The 24067-nt window shown below is 42.6% G+C and overlaps 1 protein-coding gene across 7 annotated transcripts in view; it reads left to right on the forward strand.

The window, feature by feature from the left end:
- Positions 1-24067, forward strand: part of tns1b (tensin 1b) — a 391203-nt gene that overhangs the window by 52009 nt on the left and 315127 nt on the right. Inside the window, exon 1 of one of the 7 annotated variants that reach the window (XM_072911998.1) lies at positions 5516-5759. The exons of the other annotated variants lie outside the window; for them this stretch is intronic. Within the exon in view, the coding sequence (XP_072768099.1) occupies positions 5679-5759 (81 nt within the window). The 5' untranslated portion in view covers positions 5516-5678. Of the gene's footprint in view, positions 1-5515; positions 5760-24067 lie in introns of those variants that run through there. 7 annotated transcript variants of the gene reach the window in all.

The raw sequence follows: 24067 nt of genomic DNA on the forward strand, positions 1-24067 counted from the left end.
TATTTTCATGTACATTCTGGGTGTCTCATCCAGTAAAGGAATGTAAAATTCCATTCCTTTTTTTAAGGCGGTCTGTCATAACGTTTTTAGCGTTCAATCAGACATTATTGTGAGGTTTTGTATTAGTGTTCCTAAAAGTAGATATGCCGGCCCCCAGGCGCATTTTTTTTCTCTAAAAATAATTGCCCAGGCCTGATGTAGTTGAATAGCCTTGTTTTAATGCATGTCATTCTGGTGCACGGACACGTGCATGCACACTTGTACCATGGATTGATTAACGTGGACCCCGACTTAAACAAGTTGAAAGACGTATTTGGGTGTTACCATTTAGTGGTCAATTGTACGGAATATGTACTGTACTGTGCAATCTACTAATACAAGTCTCAATCAATCAATCAATGTTGCAGTGATGTGATAAGTGACCACTAGTGGGTGCAGTTGTATTTGATTATCCAATAATACATTTAAAAAAATGAATGACAGTATGCATATAACTACCAGATTGTTGCATATCAGCATTTAGAATATAAAAAAACAATATTTTTAAATCAAGATATTTATTGAGGTTAGTTCAAAATTCAATGTTGTTGAGTATGATCTCAGATACAAGTTTCAAGTTTCAAGTTTCAAGTTTATTCACAATACCATATAACAAATACAATAGTAGTGAAATATCATCATTTAAAGATGTTGGTACGTGAAAGGGTCCCCCAAATAAGCTAGAAGAAGCTTTTGACAGGGGGTCCAGAGGACAGTATATACATGGAATGATGGAATATACATGGAATGATGGAACATGGTAGCAAGTACAACAACAAAAAACAACGCTATATGATTAACACAAGATAATAGTACTAAAGCAAGCATACACATACATACATACATTCATTCAACCATGCAAAACCCAACAGTAGTCTACCCCACATGAGGCATTAAATATAGGTGGTTAATAGATAAGTTTTTAGTTTATTTTTGAAGTTGGAGAATGGATACAGCATCTTGAGGCTCTCATTAAGCCGGTTCCAAATCTTTGGTCCCCTGCATACAACACTTCGAGCGGTACAATCCAGTAAACCATGTTTCCCTGATATCAAATCTAAGTTACGAGTGTTGTGGGCATGCTGGGGATGGTAGATAGGAACCAAGCTACAGAGCCTTAAATTCAGCCTGTAAATGACTTGATAGGTTAAACAAGCATTTTGATAAATATTGAACTCTGTCAGTCTTAAGAGATGATAATTATAGAATAGATGTCGAGTGGGGGCATTAAACTTGGACCATGACAGGGCCCGTATAATTTTCTTTTGCATGGATTCTAATTTGTGAAGGTAGGTAGGGAAAGTGTTACACCAGATGACATTACAGGAGTTTAGATGTGGTTCAAAGAGAGTTTTATATAGTGTGAGTAGAGCATAAAGAGGAAGATAATGACGAAGGTGAAAGAACAGGCCAACATATTTGGATAATTTGTTTAACAGATGGCTAATGTGACATTTGAAATTGAGGTATTCGTCAATGATGACCCCCAGGAATTTTGTGGAGTACACACTCTGTATTTCCTGCCCATTGATGTTGATATGGCAGTGCTCAGTATTTGTCCGGTTTTTATTAGAACGAAATAGACTAAAATTTGTTTTATTTACATTAAGTGAGAGCTTATTGCATTTGAACCAGGAATCTACTTTCACAAGCTCTGAATTGACAGTTACTTGTAGATTGTGTAGGCTCCTGTGTGAGGTAAACAAATTTGTATCGTCAGCAAAAATTATTTTATGAAAAGTTTCGGAGGAGTTTACAAAATCATTTATGTATAGGATAAAAAGGAGAGGCCCCAAGATGGATCCCTGGGGAACCCCATAATTTATGGTCATACAGGGTGAATTGTGATCATTGACGCATACACATTGCTGCCTTCCGTATAGGTAAGAGCGGAACCAATCGAGAGGTACCCCTCTGACAACGTGTAGGCTTTTCATTGACGCATACGACGCGTTGAATGGAACGCATTCAGCTCACGCTCATTTTCTGGGGTTTGGAGTTGAGCCTTCTTTGGTGACTTTGCCTCTCTAAGGGTGGTCCGCGGGAAATACCAGGGGATTAATCCTCTCTGCTGCGAGACGAGTGTGTTTGCGCGTATCTGCATGTGGGCTGCGTTTGTGTATTGATACAGCGTGGGAGAAAGCGCGTGTGTGGATATGTGCAAGGGAGACATACTGTTGGTGTTTATGGGTGCTGCTAGTAAATTCCACGATTTCAATAACCAGTGTTTATGTTCTCTGAAAGAATCTTTGTTTGTTGCAGACCCATTTAACCCGGAATTTGTGTCCACACTTTTTTGTGTGTTTGTTTGGAACAGGAGTTTAATTTATGTGTGTGTGATACAATATAGTACACCAATTAATCAAGAGACTTGCCTAAAGCTACTTTTGGGAACTTAATGAAGTGGAAATGACTTCCTCTATTTTCTCTCATAATTTGGGGGCCCTGGGTGAGTACTTCCACCAAGTGTTCTGGAACTTTCAAGTTCTTGGTAGTTGTGGACTTTTGTGTCTTGTGTTAATAATAAAGCAACATGCAGAATTGGATTTAGATGTCTAGTAACTTACTGAACACCCTATCAGCCATTTAATGTACAAAACCCCAAAACCAGTGAAGTTGGCACGTTGTGTAAATCCATCCATCCATCCATCCATCCATCCATCCATCTTCTTCCGCTTATCCGAGGTCGGGTCGCGGGGGCAGCAGCCTAAGCAGGGAAGCCCAGACTTCCCTCTCCCCAGCCACTTCGTCCAGCTCTTCCTGTGGGACCCCGAGGCGTTCCCAGGCCAGCCGGGAGACATAGTCTTCCCAACGTGTCCTGGGTCTTCCCCGCGGCCTCCTACCGGTTGGACGTGCCCTAAACACCTCCCTAGGGAGGCGTTCGGGTGGCATCCTGACCAGATGCCCGAACCACCTCATCTAGCTCCTCTCGATGTGGAGGAGCAGCGGCTTTACTTTGAGCTCCCCCCGGATGGCAGAGCTTCTCACCCTATCTCTAAGGGAGAGCCCCGCCACCCGGCGGAGGAAACTCATTTCGGCCGCATGTACCCGTGATCTTGTCCTTTCGGTCATAACCCAAAGCTCATGACCATAGGTGAGGATGGGAACGTAGATCGACCGGTAAATTGAGAGCTTTGCCTTCCGGCTCAGCTCCTTCTTCACCACAACGGATCGATACAGCGTCCGCATTACTGAAGACGCCGCACCGATCCGCCTGTTGATCTCACGATCCACTCTTCCCTCACTCGTGAACAAGACTCCTAGGTACTTGAACTCCTCCACTTGGGGCAAGATCCCCCCCCCAACCCGGAGATGGCACTCCACCCTTTTCCGGACGTTGTGTAAATTGTAAATAAAAACAGAAGACAATGATTTGTAAATCCTTTTCAACTTGTATTCAATTCCGGTGCTAGTCCGCGCCCCGGCTGGCCCAGTTCAATGGAGGTGAGTGTTTGTCAAATAAACAGGATTATCCAAGACAAACGTTCCTTTTTCTTACGATGACAACGTTTCAGTCACATCACATACATTTCTGTGATTTTCTGTGTTTAATAGATTCCGTTTTTATTGACCTATCCCGTGATTCTGTTCGTGTATAACTCCAAGTCACGGGTAATATTTATTTCACAGCCCTCAGCAGCACGCTTAGCTCCAATTTCTTTCATTTTGTTCATATCTATGATTCTATTTACTTCTGCGGTACCTTGTAACCTGAAGTGGAGCGAGAATAGATTGACTGTGATTTGCTGAAATTTCCCCTATATTTCCTCAAATGAATTTGCTCACAAGTGATCGCTGTGACCGACCTGAAATTTATCACAATCATCGATCACGATCATATAATTGCCCGACAGCCCTATCTCAAAGTTTGAGGTGATTACTGGTTTGTTGGTACGACTGTCCTTCGGCTACTTATTTGTCACAAGCACGCAGCTGTGGTAGTTGTGACCCGGGATAGCTTCCCCAGCAGCAGCTGGGTTCTGCGCCCAGGTACTGGGCACTGCTGCTGCTGGTGAGGCAGACGTCTACTGAATGGTCACATCTGCGGCTGACGAGGAGGACGATCGGCACAATGCTCTGTTGACCGTCGTGGAGTTCGAGCGCCGGATGAGCCAGCATTGAGGCGGTAACTTCACTGGAGATGGCTATGTCTTTTGGAGCGGACCCACAGGAGATGATGTCAAAAGCGGAACCACGGAAGACAGAACTGATGATGACCCCACTGGGGAAAATGTGGGCGGCGGACCCACTGGAGGTGACGGGGTCGTCTGGAGCGGACCCGCCGGAAGATGAGAGAATCTGTGTGCCCCCAGCCGCACAGCCGCCAGTAGTAGCCCCTCCCTCACGAAGCGGATTCCAGACAGAATAAGGAACTGTTGATCGGTGGCGCCCTCCCCAGTATAAGCCTTGGATGGGCGCAGGGAGGCTAGGAATATGGACAAAGAGACGTCCCATGCTGACTCCCGACAGGACTCCTGGATTGACAGCACGGTGGGTTGAATAGGAGCTGCCACCGAACCCGAGGTAAGTGGAGTCCTGAGCTGGCAAGACGCAAGCACGAGAGGAAGCTGGGCTCTGGGAAGCCAAGGAGCCGGAATTTGCGAAGCTTGCGCTTTGAAAAGCCGCGAGGCAGGAATAGGCAGAGCTTGGACTTTGGAAAGCCGAGGAGACGGTACAGGCCAAACTTAAAGAAGCAAGCGTGAGCTTGGCCTGGACTGCAACCGCACAAACCTGGTCTTCATCTCCACCATAAAATGTGCGGTCCAAAATTGCTGGTCCCACGTCGCTGACGGGCATCTCCGTGAGGTCACTCACTGGCTGAAAGATTGGCTGCGATGGTTGTGACCTCAAGATGCAAAGGACAGGAGGCGACGTGCAAGTACGAAGAGTGGTTAATTATAGCTGTCTAGTACATACAAATGTTGGGTTGATTGAAGATGCAAATTTGAGTGTGGATGTACGCCCAGTGATTGAACTGTCCAAGGTGTACCCTGACTCTCACCAGTCACCTACTGTATGATCCAGCTCACTCATAATATGAAACAAATAGGTTGTTAGGCTTGTCATCAAGAGAAACAAGCATCTGTCGTTTTCATACTGAGTTGAGACAATGTCAAAAGAAATACGAGCCAACGATAATAGGATTTGCAAATATTGGACAAAATGGAAGAGAGAAGGAGGTGGAGGGATGCTGAAGGGTATGCACCGGAGGGGGTTAGGGATCAAGGAATGAATGAAATTAAAATAAGTGCGACAAGGAGGGGGAAGGAAGGGAGTGAGAGATGTAACGAGATAGAAAGAGGAGTGGCAGGAGAAATGGATAATAAGAGTACCCCCACCCCCTTTGCACCATGCGGAGAGGTTGGGGCTGCCTGACCCACCCTTGATCCAAAAAAGCTTTGTGAAACTTTCCCCGGCAGAGGGAAAAAGAGGGAGAGTGAGTCGAGAGGAGAGGAGAGGCAGTCAGGATCCAATTAGAGGACCGACCCAGTCTGACATTGCGGGAAAGTTAGAGAAACGCGTATGCATCCACCATAATAATGGCTTTGCAGTTCTGGCAACTTTTTCTTCAGGCTGGATTAGACCGCAAGACGTCCACTGGTGTGTAGCGGCTGCAGCATCCCTCCACGTCCGTCACCATGCCGTCAGTCTCTCTCAGCTTGCCGACCGCTTTGGCCGGTCCTGCTCGCACTTGGGTCTGTCTGTCCTGCATGTTCTGGGTGAGATAACTTTTCTTTAACTGATTAGAATATTTGCACAGACAGTCAGTGCGGATGCCTGTGACATAGATGGACGAGTGTGCACACGGCAGAAAGTTGTTGTTCCGAGAGAAACTGACGCGATTTGCAAAATGCATGACATGTGTTTTGAGTGATGTTGCACAAGATGACCGAATGGAATGTTCTAGTTGATGACTGGTTCTTGTCTGAATCGAGCTCTCATCAGATCAGGAAAGCCAAGCAACCTATTGGGTGGTCTACTTGTCGGGGGTAGGGTGTAGGTTTAGGTCCCAGTCTGAGGGGGGTCTTGGCACTGTGACACATTTGAATTAGGGAGTTCTTAGGCGGGTGAACCAGAGGATGCTCAAGTATGAGAACTTTGGAATCAGATTGTTGTCTTCCTACTTCCCGAGTCCCCCTGTATCCCTCCATGTCTCACTAGGCGGTGGGGACGCAGCTATTTTTGTTTTCCCTCGTATAATTGAATCTGCCGCGCATTCCCGCGCTCACTGAGGGCTTGTCGGTGCACTTATGCGCCTTTGAGGTTGTAACGCGCAAGAAAAGGTTTGTGTATTTAGAAGCATTGTGACCGTCATTTCCAAACGTGACCTAAAGCACCAGGGTGCCTCTCTTAATTTCTGCTGATTTGAAAGAACATTCCTGTCTAAAATCGACAGCAGTACATGCGGCGGTTCTCTTTTTTTTGGGCTGAATAAAGGATGAAAGAGGCCAGCAGTTGAATAGACCATTGAGATCCATCCGTCCCCATTCTGCAGCGGTCCTTTGGGACATGACTGCACACCAGTGGTGGGGCTGGAGTTCTTGACGAGGAGACCGGATAATCTTACAGAGCTCTTCATCGGTTAATTACCATTCTTTTAGAGGGGAGGTGACGGTGGGGTTCGTAAAAAAAAAACCTTAGAAGCCCCCCACCCAGCATGGCTTTGGGTCACTGATTGACTGCATCAACACACTGTATAACAGAGTGAGCTCATGTATTCGTAATGGCTTCAATATGAGCCTTATCATCAATTGGGGGTCTGGCCCTAAAATATTGTTAATTGCACTCCTTTATTGTTTTTGGTAAGTAATATTTGTAAGGGCCTGGTTACAAACGTACACTATTTCATATATGGACATCTTTGAAACAAGGATTGCAACTATTACCACAATTACCGTATTTTCCGGACCATAAGGCGCACCGGACTACAAGGCGCACTGCCAATGAATGGCCTATTTTCGATCTTTTTTTCACATATAAGGATTATAGGGCGCATTAAAGGAGTCATATTATATATATTTTTTCTAAATGTAAAACACTTCCTTGTGGTCTACGTAACATGTAATGGTGGTTCTTTAGTTGACATTTCGTAATGGGGGAAGACGTCAACGTCTGTTGTTTATATGTTAGCATTTAAACTAGCTAGCGAGCCAGCGCCAGTCAGTTCGTTTAAGTGCAGTTCTGTATGATGGTTTTTCGACCATTTTAATTTAATACGGTAATACTAACCATCAGGAGTATTAAAGCGGTTATCATTACTCTTACTTGCCAACCTTGAGACCTCCGATTTCGGGAGGTGGGGGGAGGGGGGTGGGGGGGAGGCGTGGGCGTGGTCGGGGTGGGACGGGGGCGTGGCTAAAAGGGGAGGAGTATATTTACAGCTAGAATTCACCAAGTCAAGTATTTCATATATATATATATATATATATATATATATATATATATATATATATATATATTTTTTTTTTTTTTTTTAAATTATATATATATATATATTTATTTTATTACATATATATATATATATATATATATATATATGAAATACTTGAATTTCAGTGTTCATCTATTTACACATATACACACACATAACACTCATCTACTCATTGTTGAGTTAAGGGTGGAATTGTCCATCCTTGTTCTATTCTCTGTCACTATTTTTCGAACCATGCTGAACACCCTCTCTGATGATGCATTGCTGTGTGGCACGCACAAAAGTGCTTTCATCAAATGCACTAGATGGCAGTATTGTCCTGTTTAAGAGTGTCACAACATTGCTGTTTACGGCAGACGAACTGCTTTACGGTATACAAAAACGTGACTGCTGTTGTTGTGTGTTGTTGCCGCGCTGGGAGGAGGTTCATGAAACTGCCTAACAATAAACCCACATAAGAAACCAAGAACTCGCCCTCCATCATTCTACAGTTATAACGTTATTGGGCAGGTATGCTGTTTATGTTGTGGGTTAGCGGACTCAGGTCCTCATGGACCTGAGTCCGCCTGAATTTCGGGAGATTTTGGGGAAAAAATTTGTCCCGGGAGGTTTTCGGGAGAGGCGCTGAATTTCGGGAGTCTCCCGGAAAATCCGGGAGGGTTGGCAAGTATGTCATTACTACCGTTTATTTGTAGTTCTAATGCCCGCAGATGCCGAAAACCGATACACATTTTATAGCCATGTTTATCTTAGTCCCCTTAAAGTTTAGCAATGATATTTTGAATCAGTTTATTTTAGTTAATGCACATCTTTTACATCTACATCTACAACCTCAGAGAGAGCTGCCAGAAAATATCTGTTTCTCAGCTGTGTTTCGTAAGGGCTTGGTTGTAATACACTTTTCCACCACTTGAGGCATTAATGACAATCTCAAACAAACGGAAGAAGTCTGGAGCTAAAGTCATAGAGACATTTCTTAAGCGCAAAAAATGTGACTAAAGTGGTGAAGCTGTAATTTCATTTGCATTTAAATTTTATTGAAAGTTTAGTTAAGAAACATATTCATTATTAATGAGTTGATTTGTTTTGGCACTACATGTGAGTCCCGTCTTATGCGGTTTATTTGGTCAGTACTTATTTTTCTAATCAGCCTGACCTAAGCCTAAGATTTATGTGGTTAGATATAATTTTCAAATATGATTAAAATCAAGAGTAAGATTACTTATTCAGTGTTCATAATTATTTGAGTGACATACTCCCTCATTAGTGGAAAAGTTGGGCCCCGTGGGCAAAAAGGTTAAGAACCCCTGTTGTAGACCATTTTAACTTGTTTTTTTTGTATAACTTTAAGCAAGTAATATGCACATGGCCTTTAAAATGCTTTTTTTTTTTAGAAAAATACCTGTGGTATTTGTGGCACCTTTTAGGTGTAAGGTTCAACATGCTCAGGGGTACATGTCAAGACATTCTGTTAACAGGTGGCTATTGATTTATGGCCAATTAGATAAAAGCTCAACCTCTGCAAAAATATTTTGGTCAATGACCAATCTTGCTCAAAGTTGGGTACTTGTGCGAACCACTCCCTGAGTCCTTAAATCAAATCTTGAAAGAGTGACTTTTTTTTATGCAAATGTTCTCAAAAATCATCTGCAAAACCCCCACAATTTAGAATGTGTGATTTCCGCGACCCCAAAAGGGACAAGCGGTAAAAAATGGATGGATGGATGGATGGATTTGTAGAGCACAATGCACTAAATATGGGTGAGAGGTTTTAGGTTAATTCAACGGAAAGAGTGGCATAGCTATCAAACTTTGTAACTTCTGGCCTCAGTTAGACGCAGTTAGAGCAGGGGTCCCCAAATTCTTTGATTCGGGGGCCACATTGGGTCGAAAAAATTTGACCTGCTTACATGTTACGTACATTGCGTAAGTTGTTTACGTAAGTGAATTGAAAAATAACATAGATCCAGGCGGATGTTCGTGTCTCCTCTAATTAACAGCCATAAAAAGAAACCTCCCAAATATACTACACGATGTATATCAATTCATACATTTTAGGAATTTGATTTATTTTCACGGTATAAAACAGAGATTTTTAAGGTCTGGGGGCTTTTATTTTGCAATGTAGTAGTAATAGCGACTTCCTTGTTCATTTACGGAATGTGGTCAACATCCTTTGTCCTCACTTTACCGAACTGCGCTTGCACATGACATCGAGGCCACATTGTGGCCACATTAGGGCCTGTGCGCGTTTATACTGAAGTCTGATAAAGATCACATTTTACTTGCAGGGTGAAAACAGTAAAAAAAATCAGATTTAAAAACATTTAGATTTGAGCCACTTTGGCGTGCCGTGTAAATGTAGTCCTATAGTCAGAAAGTAATCCCCTAAGTAAACACTGAATTCATGAGGGTCATGCGAGTCCTTATTGTCCATTTTAGCTGTAAATAACAATATATAAAGAATAAATGTCAGTGTTTATCTCAAGGCTACAACAAAAAAACACATCGGCTTTAGCATTAGCATTAGCATTAGCATCCGGTTCACGAGGGTTGAGACGAGCAACTACACAAATGGCGTGTCATTGACTACTTTTACAGCAGGTAACAAAGTAAATAGTGAATATTTGATGGGATTTACCGAAAGTTCCTGGAACCTTTCCACAGTCTGGCCTGTGGAACCGTTTCTACCGGGGTAGTTTTTGGTGGAAACACAGGAGTAATGGGGAAATTCCTGTAAAGTTCCTACGGTGGAAAAAAGCCTAAACTTGACTATCTGGAGGAAGCAAAACTCTGAACAGTATTTTCATAGGTGAACCTGTGGAAGGATCATACCCGTTGCGAAAGGGTAGCAGTTAGAGAGACTTCCTGGTGGAAGCTACTCTACGGCTGGTTTTGGTCCTGATGGGACCCACGTGAAATCAAACCCGTCTGAGGTGCACGTGAGCTATGGTCCAGTGGCGGAACGCCTGGACAGGCCCCGCATCTCCCGTCTCAGAACATCCCCTAACACATTTTGGGGGGGCCTCGGGTACCCAACTTACCTCCCTTCAACGGAGCAGAAGAGTTCACTGTCTGTGGGTTCATTGTCAGAGGATTCGATCAGACTCCTCCAAATCGAATTGTTTGAATAGTCGACACCCTTGCTACAATGTCCTCAAACTTTTCAGTCCACTCCAGACTTAGCAATTACACATGTCACAGAATGTGACCGCTGTAATTGATAAGACATGTAAGAAAAGGTATGTTAGACGTTTTTTTCAGGGTGAAAAATGTGCCTGAGATGCTATATACCATAAGTTCAAAGAACTGCTTCGGATGAGTGATCTCTCTGACACATGCAATGTCGTTTTTATGACATGGCTTTGAAGAATAGCTCTGGGAAATAATGTCACCATAGGAATGTTAGGTCATTGACCTAAAGTGGTCTTAATTGGTTAGTAGAAGAATCTAATATTTTGTCCTCTTAAATCTTCCACAAATGGCTCTGTCTTTCATAATAAATCAATCTAATAGGATTGTCCGTTTTTGTCTTAAAGCAGCACTAAGTAACTTTTTAACTTTCATAAATATTTTTATAACTTTTGGGACGATTCATGGACTTACGACTTGTTGAATGGCAACTCTGTCATGGCCTGAGGAGGCCTGTATCGCTTTCACTGGCACTAAGCAACTTCGAGGAGGGGGTAGCAGGATCTCTACCACACAAAAAAAATACAAATGTGGTGACTTGCTTTACGGCATACGTCACTTCCCTCTTTTCCCCATTCGTGAATAAGACGGAAGTCAATGCGAACGCCTACGCATCATGGCAGAAGCTCCAAAACAACAAACTCTTCAGGCCAAGACTCAGCGGTCTACCTGCACCTCAGGGAGAAATGGCACTCCTTTGTTTTTGGACAGAGAGGACGGATGGTACGAAAGAGGAGTGAGGGAAGCAATCTATGTCAAGGTCAAAAAACCATCCCTGAACAGAGGAGGTGGTCTGCAACACCACCTGTCTCCTACACACAACACCGTCCTTTCAACCATTCCTAAAAGACTCTGCAAATTAGCTTAACAGAAGTTAGAAACATTCTAGTCACAGAAGGTGACCAGAATGCTATTTGTTTACAACTCAATGGAATGCTTACATGGGGGATTCCAACTATTTTGGACTGGTAGTAGTCGATCCTCAACGCTAACGAGGGGAAATTACATTTCAACCACTGTCGTTGGCTTTGACTAGTTGGCATTAAAACAGTTGTTTTCTCACTACGATAGGGCAAAACCATCCTTGCCCAGGCACACCCTCCTAGTTTTTGGAGTGTACATATTTGGGGTTTTGGCACCAACTGTTGGACTAGATCTATCCATCCCATCCATCCATCCATCTTCTTCCGCTTATCCGAGGTCGGGTCGCGGGGGCAGCAGCTTAAGCAGGGAAGCCCAGACTTCCCTCTCCCCAGCCACTTTGTCCAGCTCCTCCCGGGGGATCCCGAGGCGTTCCCAGGCCAGCCGGGAGAGATGGTCTTCCCAGCGTGTCCTGGGTCTTCCCCGTGGCCTCCTACCGGTCGGACGTGCCCGAAACGCCTTCCTAGGGAGGCGTTCGGGTGGCATCCTGACCAGATGCCCGAACCACCTCATCTGGCTCCTCTCGATGTGGAGGAGCAGCGGCTTTACTTTGAGCTCCCCCCGAATGACAGAGCTTCTCACCCTATCTCTAAGGGAGAGCCCCGCCACTCGGCGGAGGAAACTCATTTCGGCCGCTTGTACCCGTGATCTTGTCCTTTCGGTCATGACCCAAACCTATGACCATAGGTGAGGATGGGAACGTAGATTGACCGGTAAATCGAGAGCTTTGCCTTCCGGCTTAGCTCCTTCTTCACCACAACGGATCGATACAGCGTCCGCATTACTGAAGACGCCGCACCGATCCGCCTGTCGATCTCACGATCTACTCTTCCCCCACTCGTGAACAAGGATCGGTTCGCAGCCGAGTGTGAAGCGACTGGGATGGGAATCAGCACCTCCAAGTCCGAGTTCATGGTTCTCTCCCGGAAAAGGTTGGAGTGACATCTCCGGGTTGGGGAGGAGATCTTGCCCAAAGTGGAGGAGTTCAAGTACCTCGGAGTCTTGTTCACGAGTGGGGGAAGAGTGGATCGTGGACTAGATCTGACCAATCTAAGTCTATAAGCATGGACTGGTGAAGCCTACTCGGATGAGAGGCGAAACGTCTTCCAAGACAAACCAAGCAGTCCAGTTGCGATCGATTGAACGTCCTGAGATGACAACGACCTGGATGAATGAGAACATTCATAGGAACTGATAAAAAGACAGTCAAGGATCAACATTGGCCCGGCTTTCACTCGCTGGCGTGAGCTCAAAGACGTGGAGGGATTTTAGACCGATACTGCCTTGGCTCTGTTCTTGCTTTACTAGTAATTACCTTCCGATGCTCAAAACAAAATGCTGATGTTAGCTATTGGAAATTTGCGTGGTAGCAATAAATAGCCACCAGCTTGATGGTTCGCAGTTCCTCACTGACAGAACCAGTCATGCCACAAACTCAAAAGTACTGTATAATGAAAAAACAATGCAATGACTGCAAAGTTTTAGCACAATATGTCAGGTTCTGACGTTGGAAAGATCAGTTATGCTGAATCATTGTGGTATTATCGAGTCAGTTTGTATGATTTACGACGCTGGTACTGATGGGAAATGTGGTCTTCTTTCTGGCAAAACACTACCGCTTTGGTCCACTGGCGCTGCCAAAATCAACCAAAACTAAAATTTCTTAAGTGGGGCTTTAATTTTTAACCATTTAGATGTGTTGCTTGTTTCTTGAGAGTTCCAATCAAAAGTAGCATGTACAACATTTCTGTCGTACTTTGAACATCTGGTTTTAGGTTTCCCCCTACACCGTAATGGATTTGCCATGACATTTGTCCAAGGCGCGAATGCTCACTCGCACCTTGAACCTTGAACAGGACCCGTGCCATTTTGTCGAGGTGTTGCTCTTTTCATATGTTTGCTTTGGGTGGCCTGTCTGAAAACTCTTGAACAACAAAAAGGGGAAGTTCAACCTTTTCTCGGTTGATTTATGAGAGGTGTTGAGCTTTGTGTAAGCCCCCTCCCAGCCTTTTCGTTCTCCGAGAAACCCCCAGCTTTGTGAACGCTCGACTGAACACATTGGCCTTAAACCTCCCATGGTCTTTTGGCGTCCGCTAAAGGGAATTTGCCAGATTTGGATCCAGTTCAATTTGACCAGTTGTGTGCTCCTTGATCCAACTAGATTGACTTGAGTTACGTCCACTTTACTGCACACAAATTGACACACAAGTATGCACCATTTTTTTTCTAATTCTTCCCGAAGTACCTTTTCTTCTGATCAAAAAGTCGACTTTTTCAATGGCATATTAAATATATGATTGCTATTTTCTTTTACTGCATTCCCACTATAGTCAACTAATCTTAGACTAGTGCAGTGATTCATTATGTGGGCTCCATCTAGTGGTACGTCAAAGAATCACTTCATTAGCTATTCAAACACAGTGTTACTGTTCAAATTGTCTGTTAAAAATATTGAATATACTTTTTGAATAAAACGTCTGCCTTGTTTTTAATGAATACTTAGGCCAACAATGCTACTGTATTTTAATGTCTGTCTTTATGGTGGTACTTGGAGAGCCAAGTATTTTCTGAGGTGGTATTTGGTGAAAAAAGTCGAGTGTAGGCATTTGTTTGATCTTGTTTTTAAATTTATATTTGTGACGCGACCAACTGAGATTTTGGACATTTTAATGCAGTTAAATTATTCAAAGCGATAATTTGTACGATTTTGAGGTGCCAAGACAATCTGCTTCACGGTATTTGGAGTCTTGTGAGCAAACCGGTACGGGGTGCCGAATGTCAAATTTTGCAGATATTTCTCAAATTTAGCTCACTTTTCTCAAATTTAACACACTATTCGCACATTTAGCTCATTATAATCGCCTTTAAATTTAAATGACATTTTATATCTAAATATAAATTATAATTCTAAATCTAAATGTTAAATATAAATGTAAATGTTAAATCTAAGTACTCAACGATACAACGTTGAAACAACATGCTTTTTGACAACGTATATTCAATGTCAGGTTGTGACATTGATTTGACCGTTGAATTTTGGTCAATTCCCAACCAACAACGTGGATCCAACGTTAGACACCAACGTTGCATTAATTTACAAATGCAACTATTTTGCAACGTTGTTTTAAAGTCCGTTTTAAAGGACATGAATGTATAATCAACGTTGTATCAATGTTTTGTGCCTGTTGGGTACATTCTTACATTTTTACTGAGTAAATAATCACCATTCTAACATGTATTTTGAAGAGAATATTTCCACTGTGAACGGTGATACTTCAATGTTGACTGAGCACTAATCTCGGACAATCAAGACAAGTCGACTTCTCTTTGTTCCTTTCTCCGTGCTGCCGGTAGTCTGTGAAAAAAGATGGGATTTCCCCCCCCTTTTACTTATGGATGACTGAGTAATTTCCTCCCTGGGATTCATCTAACTGAGATAAAATGGATGTTGAAAGTGGAGATGTCGAGGGGGGGCAGGAGGGACGGAGGCAAAGCTGGAATGCCTGGGGTGCATTTTCCCCAAATGAATAGCAGGTGACTGTTCATTGTGAAGCTATTGGGATAGTGGGAACTGCAGAGTGAAAGGAAGCGGAGGAAGCAAAGGTCTGTCTAGTGCTTTGCAGGGAATTGTTGCCCATTCCACTTGTTCCAATAGGTTGCTTGCAACTTAAGGAGATTTCCTTCTTCAACTCTTCAGTTGAGGTTGGTTTTTTCCCCCCATTCAGTTGGAAACCTCTTTGATGGCTCCCTTGAAAAGTCATATACTAAATGTTTAAATTAGGGTTGTCCCGATACCAATATTTTGGTACCGGTACCAAAATGTATTTCGATACTTTTCGATACTTTTCTAAATAAAGGGGACCACAAAAAATGGCATTATTGGCTTTATTTTAACAAGAAATCTTACGGTACATTAAACATATGTTTCTTATTGCAAGTTTGTCCGTAAATAAAATAGTGAACATACATACATTTTCTTTTATTAATAAGTAAGCAAACAAATGCTCCTAATTTAGCTGCAGACATATGCAGTAACATATTGTGTTATTTGTCATTCTATTATTTTGTCAAAATTATTAAAGGCCTACTGAAATGCGATTTTCTTATTTAAACGGGGATAGCAGGTCCATTCTATGTGTCATACTTGATCATTTCGCGATATTGCCATATTTTTGCTGAAAGGATTTAGTAGAGAACATCGACGATAAAGTTCGCAACTTTTGGTCGCTGATAAAAAAGCCTTGCCTGTACCGGAAGTAGCAGACGAGTAGCGTGACGTCACAGGTTGTGGAGCTCCTCACATCCACACATTGTTTACAATTATTGCCACCAGCAGCGAGAGCGATTCGGACCGAGAAAGCGACGATTTCCCCATTAATTTGAGCGAGGATGAAAGATTCGTGGATGAGGAAAGTGAGAGTGAAGGACTAGAGGGCAGTGGGAGCGATTCAGATAGGGAAGATGCTGTGAGAGGCGGGTGGGACCTGATATTCAGCTGGGAATGACTAAAACAGTAAATAAACACAAGACATATATATACTCTATTAGCCACAACACAACCAGGCTTATATTTAATATGCCACAAATTAATCCCGCATAACAAACACCTCCCCCCTCCCGTCCATATAACCCGCCAATACAACTCAAACACCTGCACAACACACTCAATCCCACAGCCCAAAGTACCGTTCACCTCCCCAAAGTTCATACAGCACATATATTTCCCCAAAGTCCCCAAAGTTACGTACGTGACATGCACATAGCGGCACGCACGTACGGGCAAGCGATCAAATGTTTGGAAGCCGCAGCTGCATGCGTACTCACGGTACCGCGTCTGCGCATCCAACTCAAAGTCCTCCTGGTAAGAGTCTCTGTTGTCCCAGTTCTCCACAGGCCAATGGTAAAGCTTGACTGTCATCTTTCGGGAATGTAAACAATGAAACACCGGCTGTGTTATCCGGCACAACAGTCAGGGGGTGCATTCTACGGCGGGGGTGCGTTATCCGGCACAACACCTGCCGCAATACACCGCTTCCCACCTACAGCTTTCTTCTTTGCTGTCTCCATTGTTCATTGAACAAATTGCAAAAGATTCACCAACACAGATGTCCAGAATACTGTGGAATTTTGCGATGAAAACAAGACGACTTAATAGCTGGCCACCATGCTGTCCCAAAATGTCCTCTACAATCCGTGACGTCACGCGCAGGCGTCATCATACCGAGACGTTTTCAGCAGGATATTTCGCGCGAAATTTAAAATGAAAATGAATTATTAATCTACTTGTTCATTTACTGTTAATATCTGTTAATATCTGCTTACTTTTCCCATCATTCATTCACACCTGGTGGTGGTAAGCTACATTTGTAGCCACAGCAGCCCTGGGGTAGACCGAGGCTACCATTTTGCGCCTACGGCCCCTCCGACTACCACCTATCATTTGTTCACCATTCATGTCAAGAGGCGGGGAGCGAACCTGCAACCCTCAGATTTCTGGCACGACCGCTCTACCCAGTACGCCATTTTGATTAAATTAAATCTAAAATTTTATAAAATAAAATAAAACTAAATTTAATTTATTAAATTAAATTAAATTAAATTAAATTAAATTCCATTTAATTCCATTTAATTGAATTGTTTTTACCATACCACATATCATACCATACCACATTGCGTACCACTGCAGTGGGCCGTTTTGAAATTGCCGTTTTTTCTTCGTTCGGACTCCTTTTTAGAGGCTCTTCACATGCACAAAAAGTCCTGATATTTTGCAAGCGCGTCACGTATGCCGAAAATGTTTATATTTTGGGTTTTCCAAAATTTGGTGGGTCACGGCATGGGGAAGGACGTGACCACGAGCGTCATGCGTGCCGGCCGACTCGCCTGAACCCTGCGGTGCAAAGGGTGGCGAAGGCCCGTTCAACGCTGCTGGCGGCTTTAATTTATTTTATATTTGAAAACTCCTAAAGCCTCAACAATTGTCTCAACTATTGTCTTACGTATGAGATTGGTCCGTTGACCACTCCCACAGATTTGCAGAAAGTCTGTGTGTAGACGGGACAAAGGTCAGTTGTGGCCGGTAGACAACAAACCAAAGAAGGGTGTGTCAGAAAAGGTTGGGACATCTTTTGCAAAGAGACGAAGGAACAATAACGCCACACACACACACACACACACACACACACACACACACACACACGCGCGCGCACACACACACACACACACACACACACACACACACACACACACACGCACACACACACACAAGACACAGATGGAGACACGCCGTGGTCACGTCTCTGAGCCTTGTTCAAATGTCCATCCATGCATATGGTGTCCCATATGAGAGGCGGCGGCGTGCTAACTCACTGATTAACCCAGTTGACTGGAGGGGATGAGTTGGAGAACAATAGTGTCTGATTGACCGAGGTCAGCCACTGCGCTCATTATTGACTTTATTACCTAATTCAGACCCGAGGAAATATCCCAGACACATGGAGGGGGTGACATGTTTCCTCATACCAATCTACCCTCTCCTGTTGCTCCTTGACGTTTTTCAACATACAACGACCAGAAATTCCTATAAACGCTGGAATGTTTTTCACAAGGACATATTCTATCATGTCATATTCTATCATACGGTATTGTGATTCCTATTTGTATTTATTTGTAAAAAGCACTTTACATTGAGTAAACAACTTCAAAGTGCTACAGTGTATTAAAAACTATTTAAATAAAAAGATTAAAAAAAAATTTAAAAAAATAAAAACTAGAACAGCCAAATAGCTAAAACTAGTATGCATATTTCTTTTTTAAAAAGATGGGTTTTTAAGCCTTTTTTAAAAGCATCTCCTTTGTTATGTCTGTGTAATCATGTTTTGTCTTAGTCATGTTTTGTTTAGTTATTGGACTTTTTAGTTTCTGGCTTTTCACTCCCTTGTCTTGTTTCCATGATTACCCATTAGTTTCACCTGTTCCACGTTTGGACTCATTGTGCACTCTTGTTTGTCACCATAGCAACCCATTAGTTTTCACCTGTCACGTCACGCACCTGTTTCACGTTTTGAGTCACGCACCTGTTTTCGTTAATCATATCTGTAGTATTTAAGTTCATTGTTTTTCAGTTTGTCTTTCTGGTGACATCCCCACATTTATGCTCTGCACATTTCTGACTCTTTTTTCATGTCCATCGTTCACGCTGCTCCTTTTTGTCCATGCCAAGTAAGTTTTGTTTATTATTGCCACAGTTAGTGTTTTTTGTTGTTCATAGTTTTTGCCTTTGTGCAAGTGTTTGGTTTCATAGTTTGTTCTCCGCCATTGTGCGCGCCTTTTGTTTACTTCCTTGTTTTGTATTTATAGTGTTTAAATAAAAATGTACCTTCATTCCCGTCTCGCCCGAGCCAACTTTCCGTTGCCTTCGAGAAAAACTAAACCCCAGGACCAAGTCATGACATCCTTGACGTTTTTCAACATACAACGACCAGAAATTCCTATAAACGCTGGAATGTTTTTCACAAGGACATATTCTATCATATCATATTCTATCATACGGTATTGTGATTCCTATTTGTATTTATTTGTAAAAAGCACTTTACATTGAGTAAACAACTTCAAAGTGCTACAGTGTATTAAAAACTATTTAAATAAAAAGATTAAAAAAAAAATAAAAAAATAAAAACTAGAACAGCCAAATAGCTAAAACTAGTATGCATATTTCTAAAAAAGGCTTTTTTTTTTTTAAAAAAGAAGGGTTTTTAAGCCTTTTTTAAAAGCATCCACAGTCTGTGGTGCCCTCAGGTGGTCAGGGAGAGCGTTCCACAGACTGGGAGTGGCGGAGCAGAAAGCTATTTGTAATGATTCTTAATCGATTAAAATAATGAATAAATAACTTTTTTTTTTTTTTTCATATTTCCTGTCCACCCATTCAAGCAAGTCATATAATAGTAATAATTAAAGATGTCCGATAATATCGGCCTGCCGATATTATCAGCCGATAAATGCTTTAAAATGTAATATCGGAAATTATCGGTATCGTTTTTTTAATTATTGGTATCGTTTTTTTTGTGTTTTTAAAAAAAAATTATTAAATCAACATAAAAAACACAAGATACACTTACAATTAGTGCACCAACCCAAAAAAACTCCCTCCCCCATTTACACTCATTCACACAAAAGGGTTGTTTCTTTCTGTTATTAATATTGTGGTTCCTACATTATATATCAATATATATCAATACAGTCTGCAAGGGATACAGTCCGTAAGCACACATGATTGTGCCTGCTGCTGGTCCACTAATAGTACTAACCTTTAACAGTGAATTTTACTAATTTTCATTAATTGCTAGTTTCTATGTAACTGTTTTTATATTGTTTTACTTTCTTTTTTATTCAAGAAAATGTTTTTAATTTATTTATCTTATTTTATTTTATTAATATTTTTAAAAAGGACCTTATCTTCACCATACCTGGTTGTCCAAATTAGGCATAATAATGTGTTAATTCCACGACTGTATACATCAGTATCGGTTGATATCGGTATCGGTAATTAAAGAGTTGGACAATATCGGAATATCGGACATCAGCAAAAAGCCATTATCGGACATCCCTAGTAATAATAGTCATTTTATTTCAGATCCAGGGGGTTCCATATCACAGAAGAAAAAACATACAATGCTAAAACCCAAATAAAAGAAATATAAGCAGAAATAAAATATATAAAAACTTGTATAAAAAAAAAAAATACAAAAAACAAACAAAAAAATATATATACCGTATTTTCCGCACTATAAGGCGCACCGGATTATTAGCCGCACCTTCAATGAATTACATATTTCATAACTTTGTCCACCAATAAGCCGCCCCGGATTATAAGCCGCGCCTACGCTGCGCTAAAGGGAATGTCAAAAAAACAGTCAGATAGTTCAGTCAAACTTTAATAATATATTGAAAACCAGCGTTCTAACAACTCTGTCCCAAAATGTACGCAAATGTGCAATCACAAACATAGTAAAATTCAAAATGGTGTAGAGCAATAAATAGCAACATAATGTTGCTCGAACGTTAATGTCACAACACACAAAATAAACATAGCGCTCACCTTCTGAAGTTATTCTTCATTCGTAAATCCTTCGAATTCTTCGTCTTCGGTGTCCGAATTGAAAAGTTGCGCAAGCGTGGGATCCAAAATGGCCGGTTCCGTCTCGTCGAAGTCATCGGAGTCAGTGTCGCTGTTGTTGTCCAGTAGTTCTGTGAATCCTGCCTTCCGGAAAGCTCGGACCACAGTTGTGACCGAAATATCTGCCCAGGCATTTACGATCCACTGGCAAATGTTGACGTATGTCGTCCGGCGCTGTCTGCCCGTCTTAGTGAAGGTGTGTTCGCCTTCGGTCATCCATTGTTCCCACGCCGTTCGCAGTCGTGATTTGAATACCCTGTTGACACCAATATCCAGCGGTTGGAGTTCTTTGGTTAATCCACCCGGAATGACGGCGAGTGTTGTATTTGTGTGCTTCACTTGTTTTTTGACACCATCTGTGATGTGGGCGCGCATAGAGTCGTATATCAACATGGACGGAGCTGTGTGAAAAAAGCCACCCGGCCTCTTCGCGTAAACTTCCCTTAACCACTCGCTCATCTTTTCTTCATCCATCCATCCCTTCGAGTTAGCTTTTATGATGACGCCGGCTGGAAAGGTCTCTTTTGGCAAGGTCTTCCTTTTGAATATCACCATGGGTGGAAGTTAGCATGGCAAGCTAGAACCACAGTGAAGGATGACTTCTCATTCCCTGTGGTGCGAATATTCACCGTACGTGCTCCCGTTCCACAGTGCGGTTCACAGGAATATCAGTTGCTGTGAAATACGGTAGTAATCCGTGTGCGGATGGAGAGATTGCGTCTTTTTATGAACCGGATCCTTGTCGCTTAGTAGGAGCCATTTTGTGGTCTTTACAGATGTAAACAGGAAATGAAACGTACGGTGATATCCGCGCGTTTTTTCTTCTTCTTCCGGGGGCGGGTGGTTGCTTACAGTAGAAGAAGAAGCGCTTCCTGTTCTATGGGGGCGGGTGCTTTCCTTGGCGGTTGCTTGCGTAGAAGAAGAAGCGCTTCCTGTTCTACCGGGAAAAAAGATGGCGGCTGTTTACCGAAGTTGCGAGATCGAAACTTTATGAAAATGAATCGTAATAAAGCGCACCGGGTTATAAGGCGCACTGTCAGCTTTTGAGAAAATTTGTGGTTTTTAGGTGCGCCTTATAGTGCGGAAAATACGGTAGTTGATTTACTTTAGAAAAGAGAAGTGTTGAATACTTCTACTTCTCAAGTTGCCTTATTTGTATTTGACGTAATTAAAAATACTTAAATAGAATTGAATTAAACAAAACCAGTTTTCTTTTAAGTAATAAATGCATTTATTAGAGCTGTTTATCTATTTTATGGAGGAATGTAGTTAATTGTAGAACTGACACTAAATGTTATTAAAAAGGTACTGATTTTGAATCGAAAATCGACTCTGGATCGAATCGTTACCCCCAAGAATCGAACCGTGTGGTTAAAGTTAAAGTTAATGTACTAGGTGTGGCGAAATTATTCTCTGAATTTGACCCATCACCCTTGATCACCCCCTGGGAGGTGAGGGGAGCAGTGGGCAGCAGTGGTGGCAGCGCCCGGGAATAATTTTTGGTGATTCAACCCCCAATTCCAACCCTTGATGCTGAGTGCCAAGCAGGGAGGTAATGGGTCCCATTTTTATAGTCTTTGGTATGACTCGGCCGGGGTTTGAACTCACAACCTACCGATCTCAGGTGCCCAAAGATTCACAGCCCTAATTAATAGACATAATATGTTCCTTTATGGGGAACTTTGAACTAACATGTAATGATCTTGGTGGTCACACGAATACAAGTAAGTTATTGAATGTTTATAGGAAAGTATAACGCAAATAAAACAGGAAGGTGTATTGTGATGGGGGATGCAGCCTCTATTGTTTTATATTATCATCCTTTCATCATAAACCTGGTTTGTGCGGACAATTGCAATAGTTTTATCTTGTTAACGGTAACCTGTTTTCCTTGCGTTTGTTTTAGCTAAAATTCTGTCCACAGTGGCTTTGGTTGGTTTTTGGAGAAGCGTCACATTTTGTTGGCGTATCTCAGACATTACTTTATTTGTTTGTACTTTTTATGCTTTAGACTAGGGCTGTATGATTATGACCAAGATAATAACCACGATTATTTTTTATCATTATGGAAACAACTATCATAAATCACAATTATTAATTCATTACATAGTGTTTACCACAGGTTGGCAATCTACAGTACTTGCGGTAATGGGGTCCAGGAGTTGGAGGGTAAGGGTTGGGGCGGTGGCAACGTGACGTCCATCCATCCTTCCATCCATCTTTTTCCACTTATCCGAAGTCGGGTCTCCAGGGCAGCAGCCTAAGCAGAGAAGCCCAGACTTCCTATCCCCAGCTACTTCGTCCAGCTCTTCCCGAGGCGTCCCCGGGCCAGCTGGGCGACACAGTCTCTCCACCGTGTCCTGGGTCTTCCCCGTGGTCTCCTACCAGTCAGACGCGCCCTAAACACCTCCAAAGGGAGGCGTTCTGGGGACATTCTAACCAGATGCCGGAACCACCTCATCTGGCTCCTCTCGATGTGGAGGAGCAGCGGCTTTACTCTGAGATCCTCCCGAATGACAGAGCTTCTCACCCTATCTCTAAGGGAGAGCCCCGCCAACCGAAGGAGGAGATTAATTTCGGCCGCTTGTACCCGTGATCTTGTCCTTTCAGTCATAAGCCAAAGCTCAGGATAGAGACGTAGATCGACCGGTAAATTGAGAGCTTTGCCTTCCGGCTCAGCTCCTTCTTCACCACGACCGACCGGTAAAGGGTCCGCAACAATGCACCGATCCGCCTGTCGATCTCACGATCCACTCTTTCCTCACTTATGAACAAAACCCTGAGGTACTTGAACTCCTCCACTTGGGGCAGGATCTCCTCCCAAACCCGGAGATGGCACTCCACCCTTTTTTGAACGAAAACCATAGACTCGTGCTTGGAGGTGCTGATTTTCATCCTAGTCGCTTCCCACTCGATCCAGTGAGAGCTGAAGATCCTGGTCAGATGAAGCCCGCAGGACCACATCATCTGCAAAAAGCAGAGACCTAATCCTGCAGCCATCATCATGTAATACGTAATTAATTAGTCTAATAAAAGTTGGACTGAACTGAACTGAAATAAAATGTAATGTAGTATAACTATATAACTAAAAGTCTCTATCAATGGACAATTACATTCCAGGGATTCATACACATGTGCAGATGCAGGGGGTGCAGGTCTTACGACGATAAAGTGTCTCCGGACTTTATTTATTTTATTGGGAATCCAGAAAGACAAGCAAAACAGTTGGTTGTGCAAGCGTGAACACCTTTCCCCGTCTAAAATAGCGGTGCGGTCTTTAACGTATTAGATTTTACGGAAATAAAAAT

Source organism: Nerophis lumbriciformis, linkage group LG31, assembly GCF_033978685.3.
Source record: "Nerophis lumbriciformis linkage group LG31, RoL_Nlum_v2.1, whole genome shotgun sequence".
Classification (NCBI taxonomy): Eukaryota; Metazoa; Chordata; class Actinopteri; order Syngnathiformes; family Syngnathidae; genus Nerophis; species Nerophis lumbriciformis.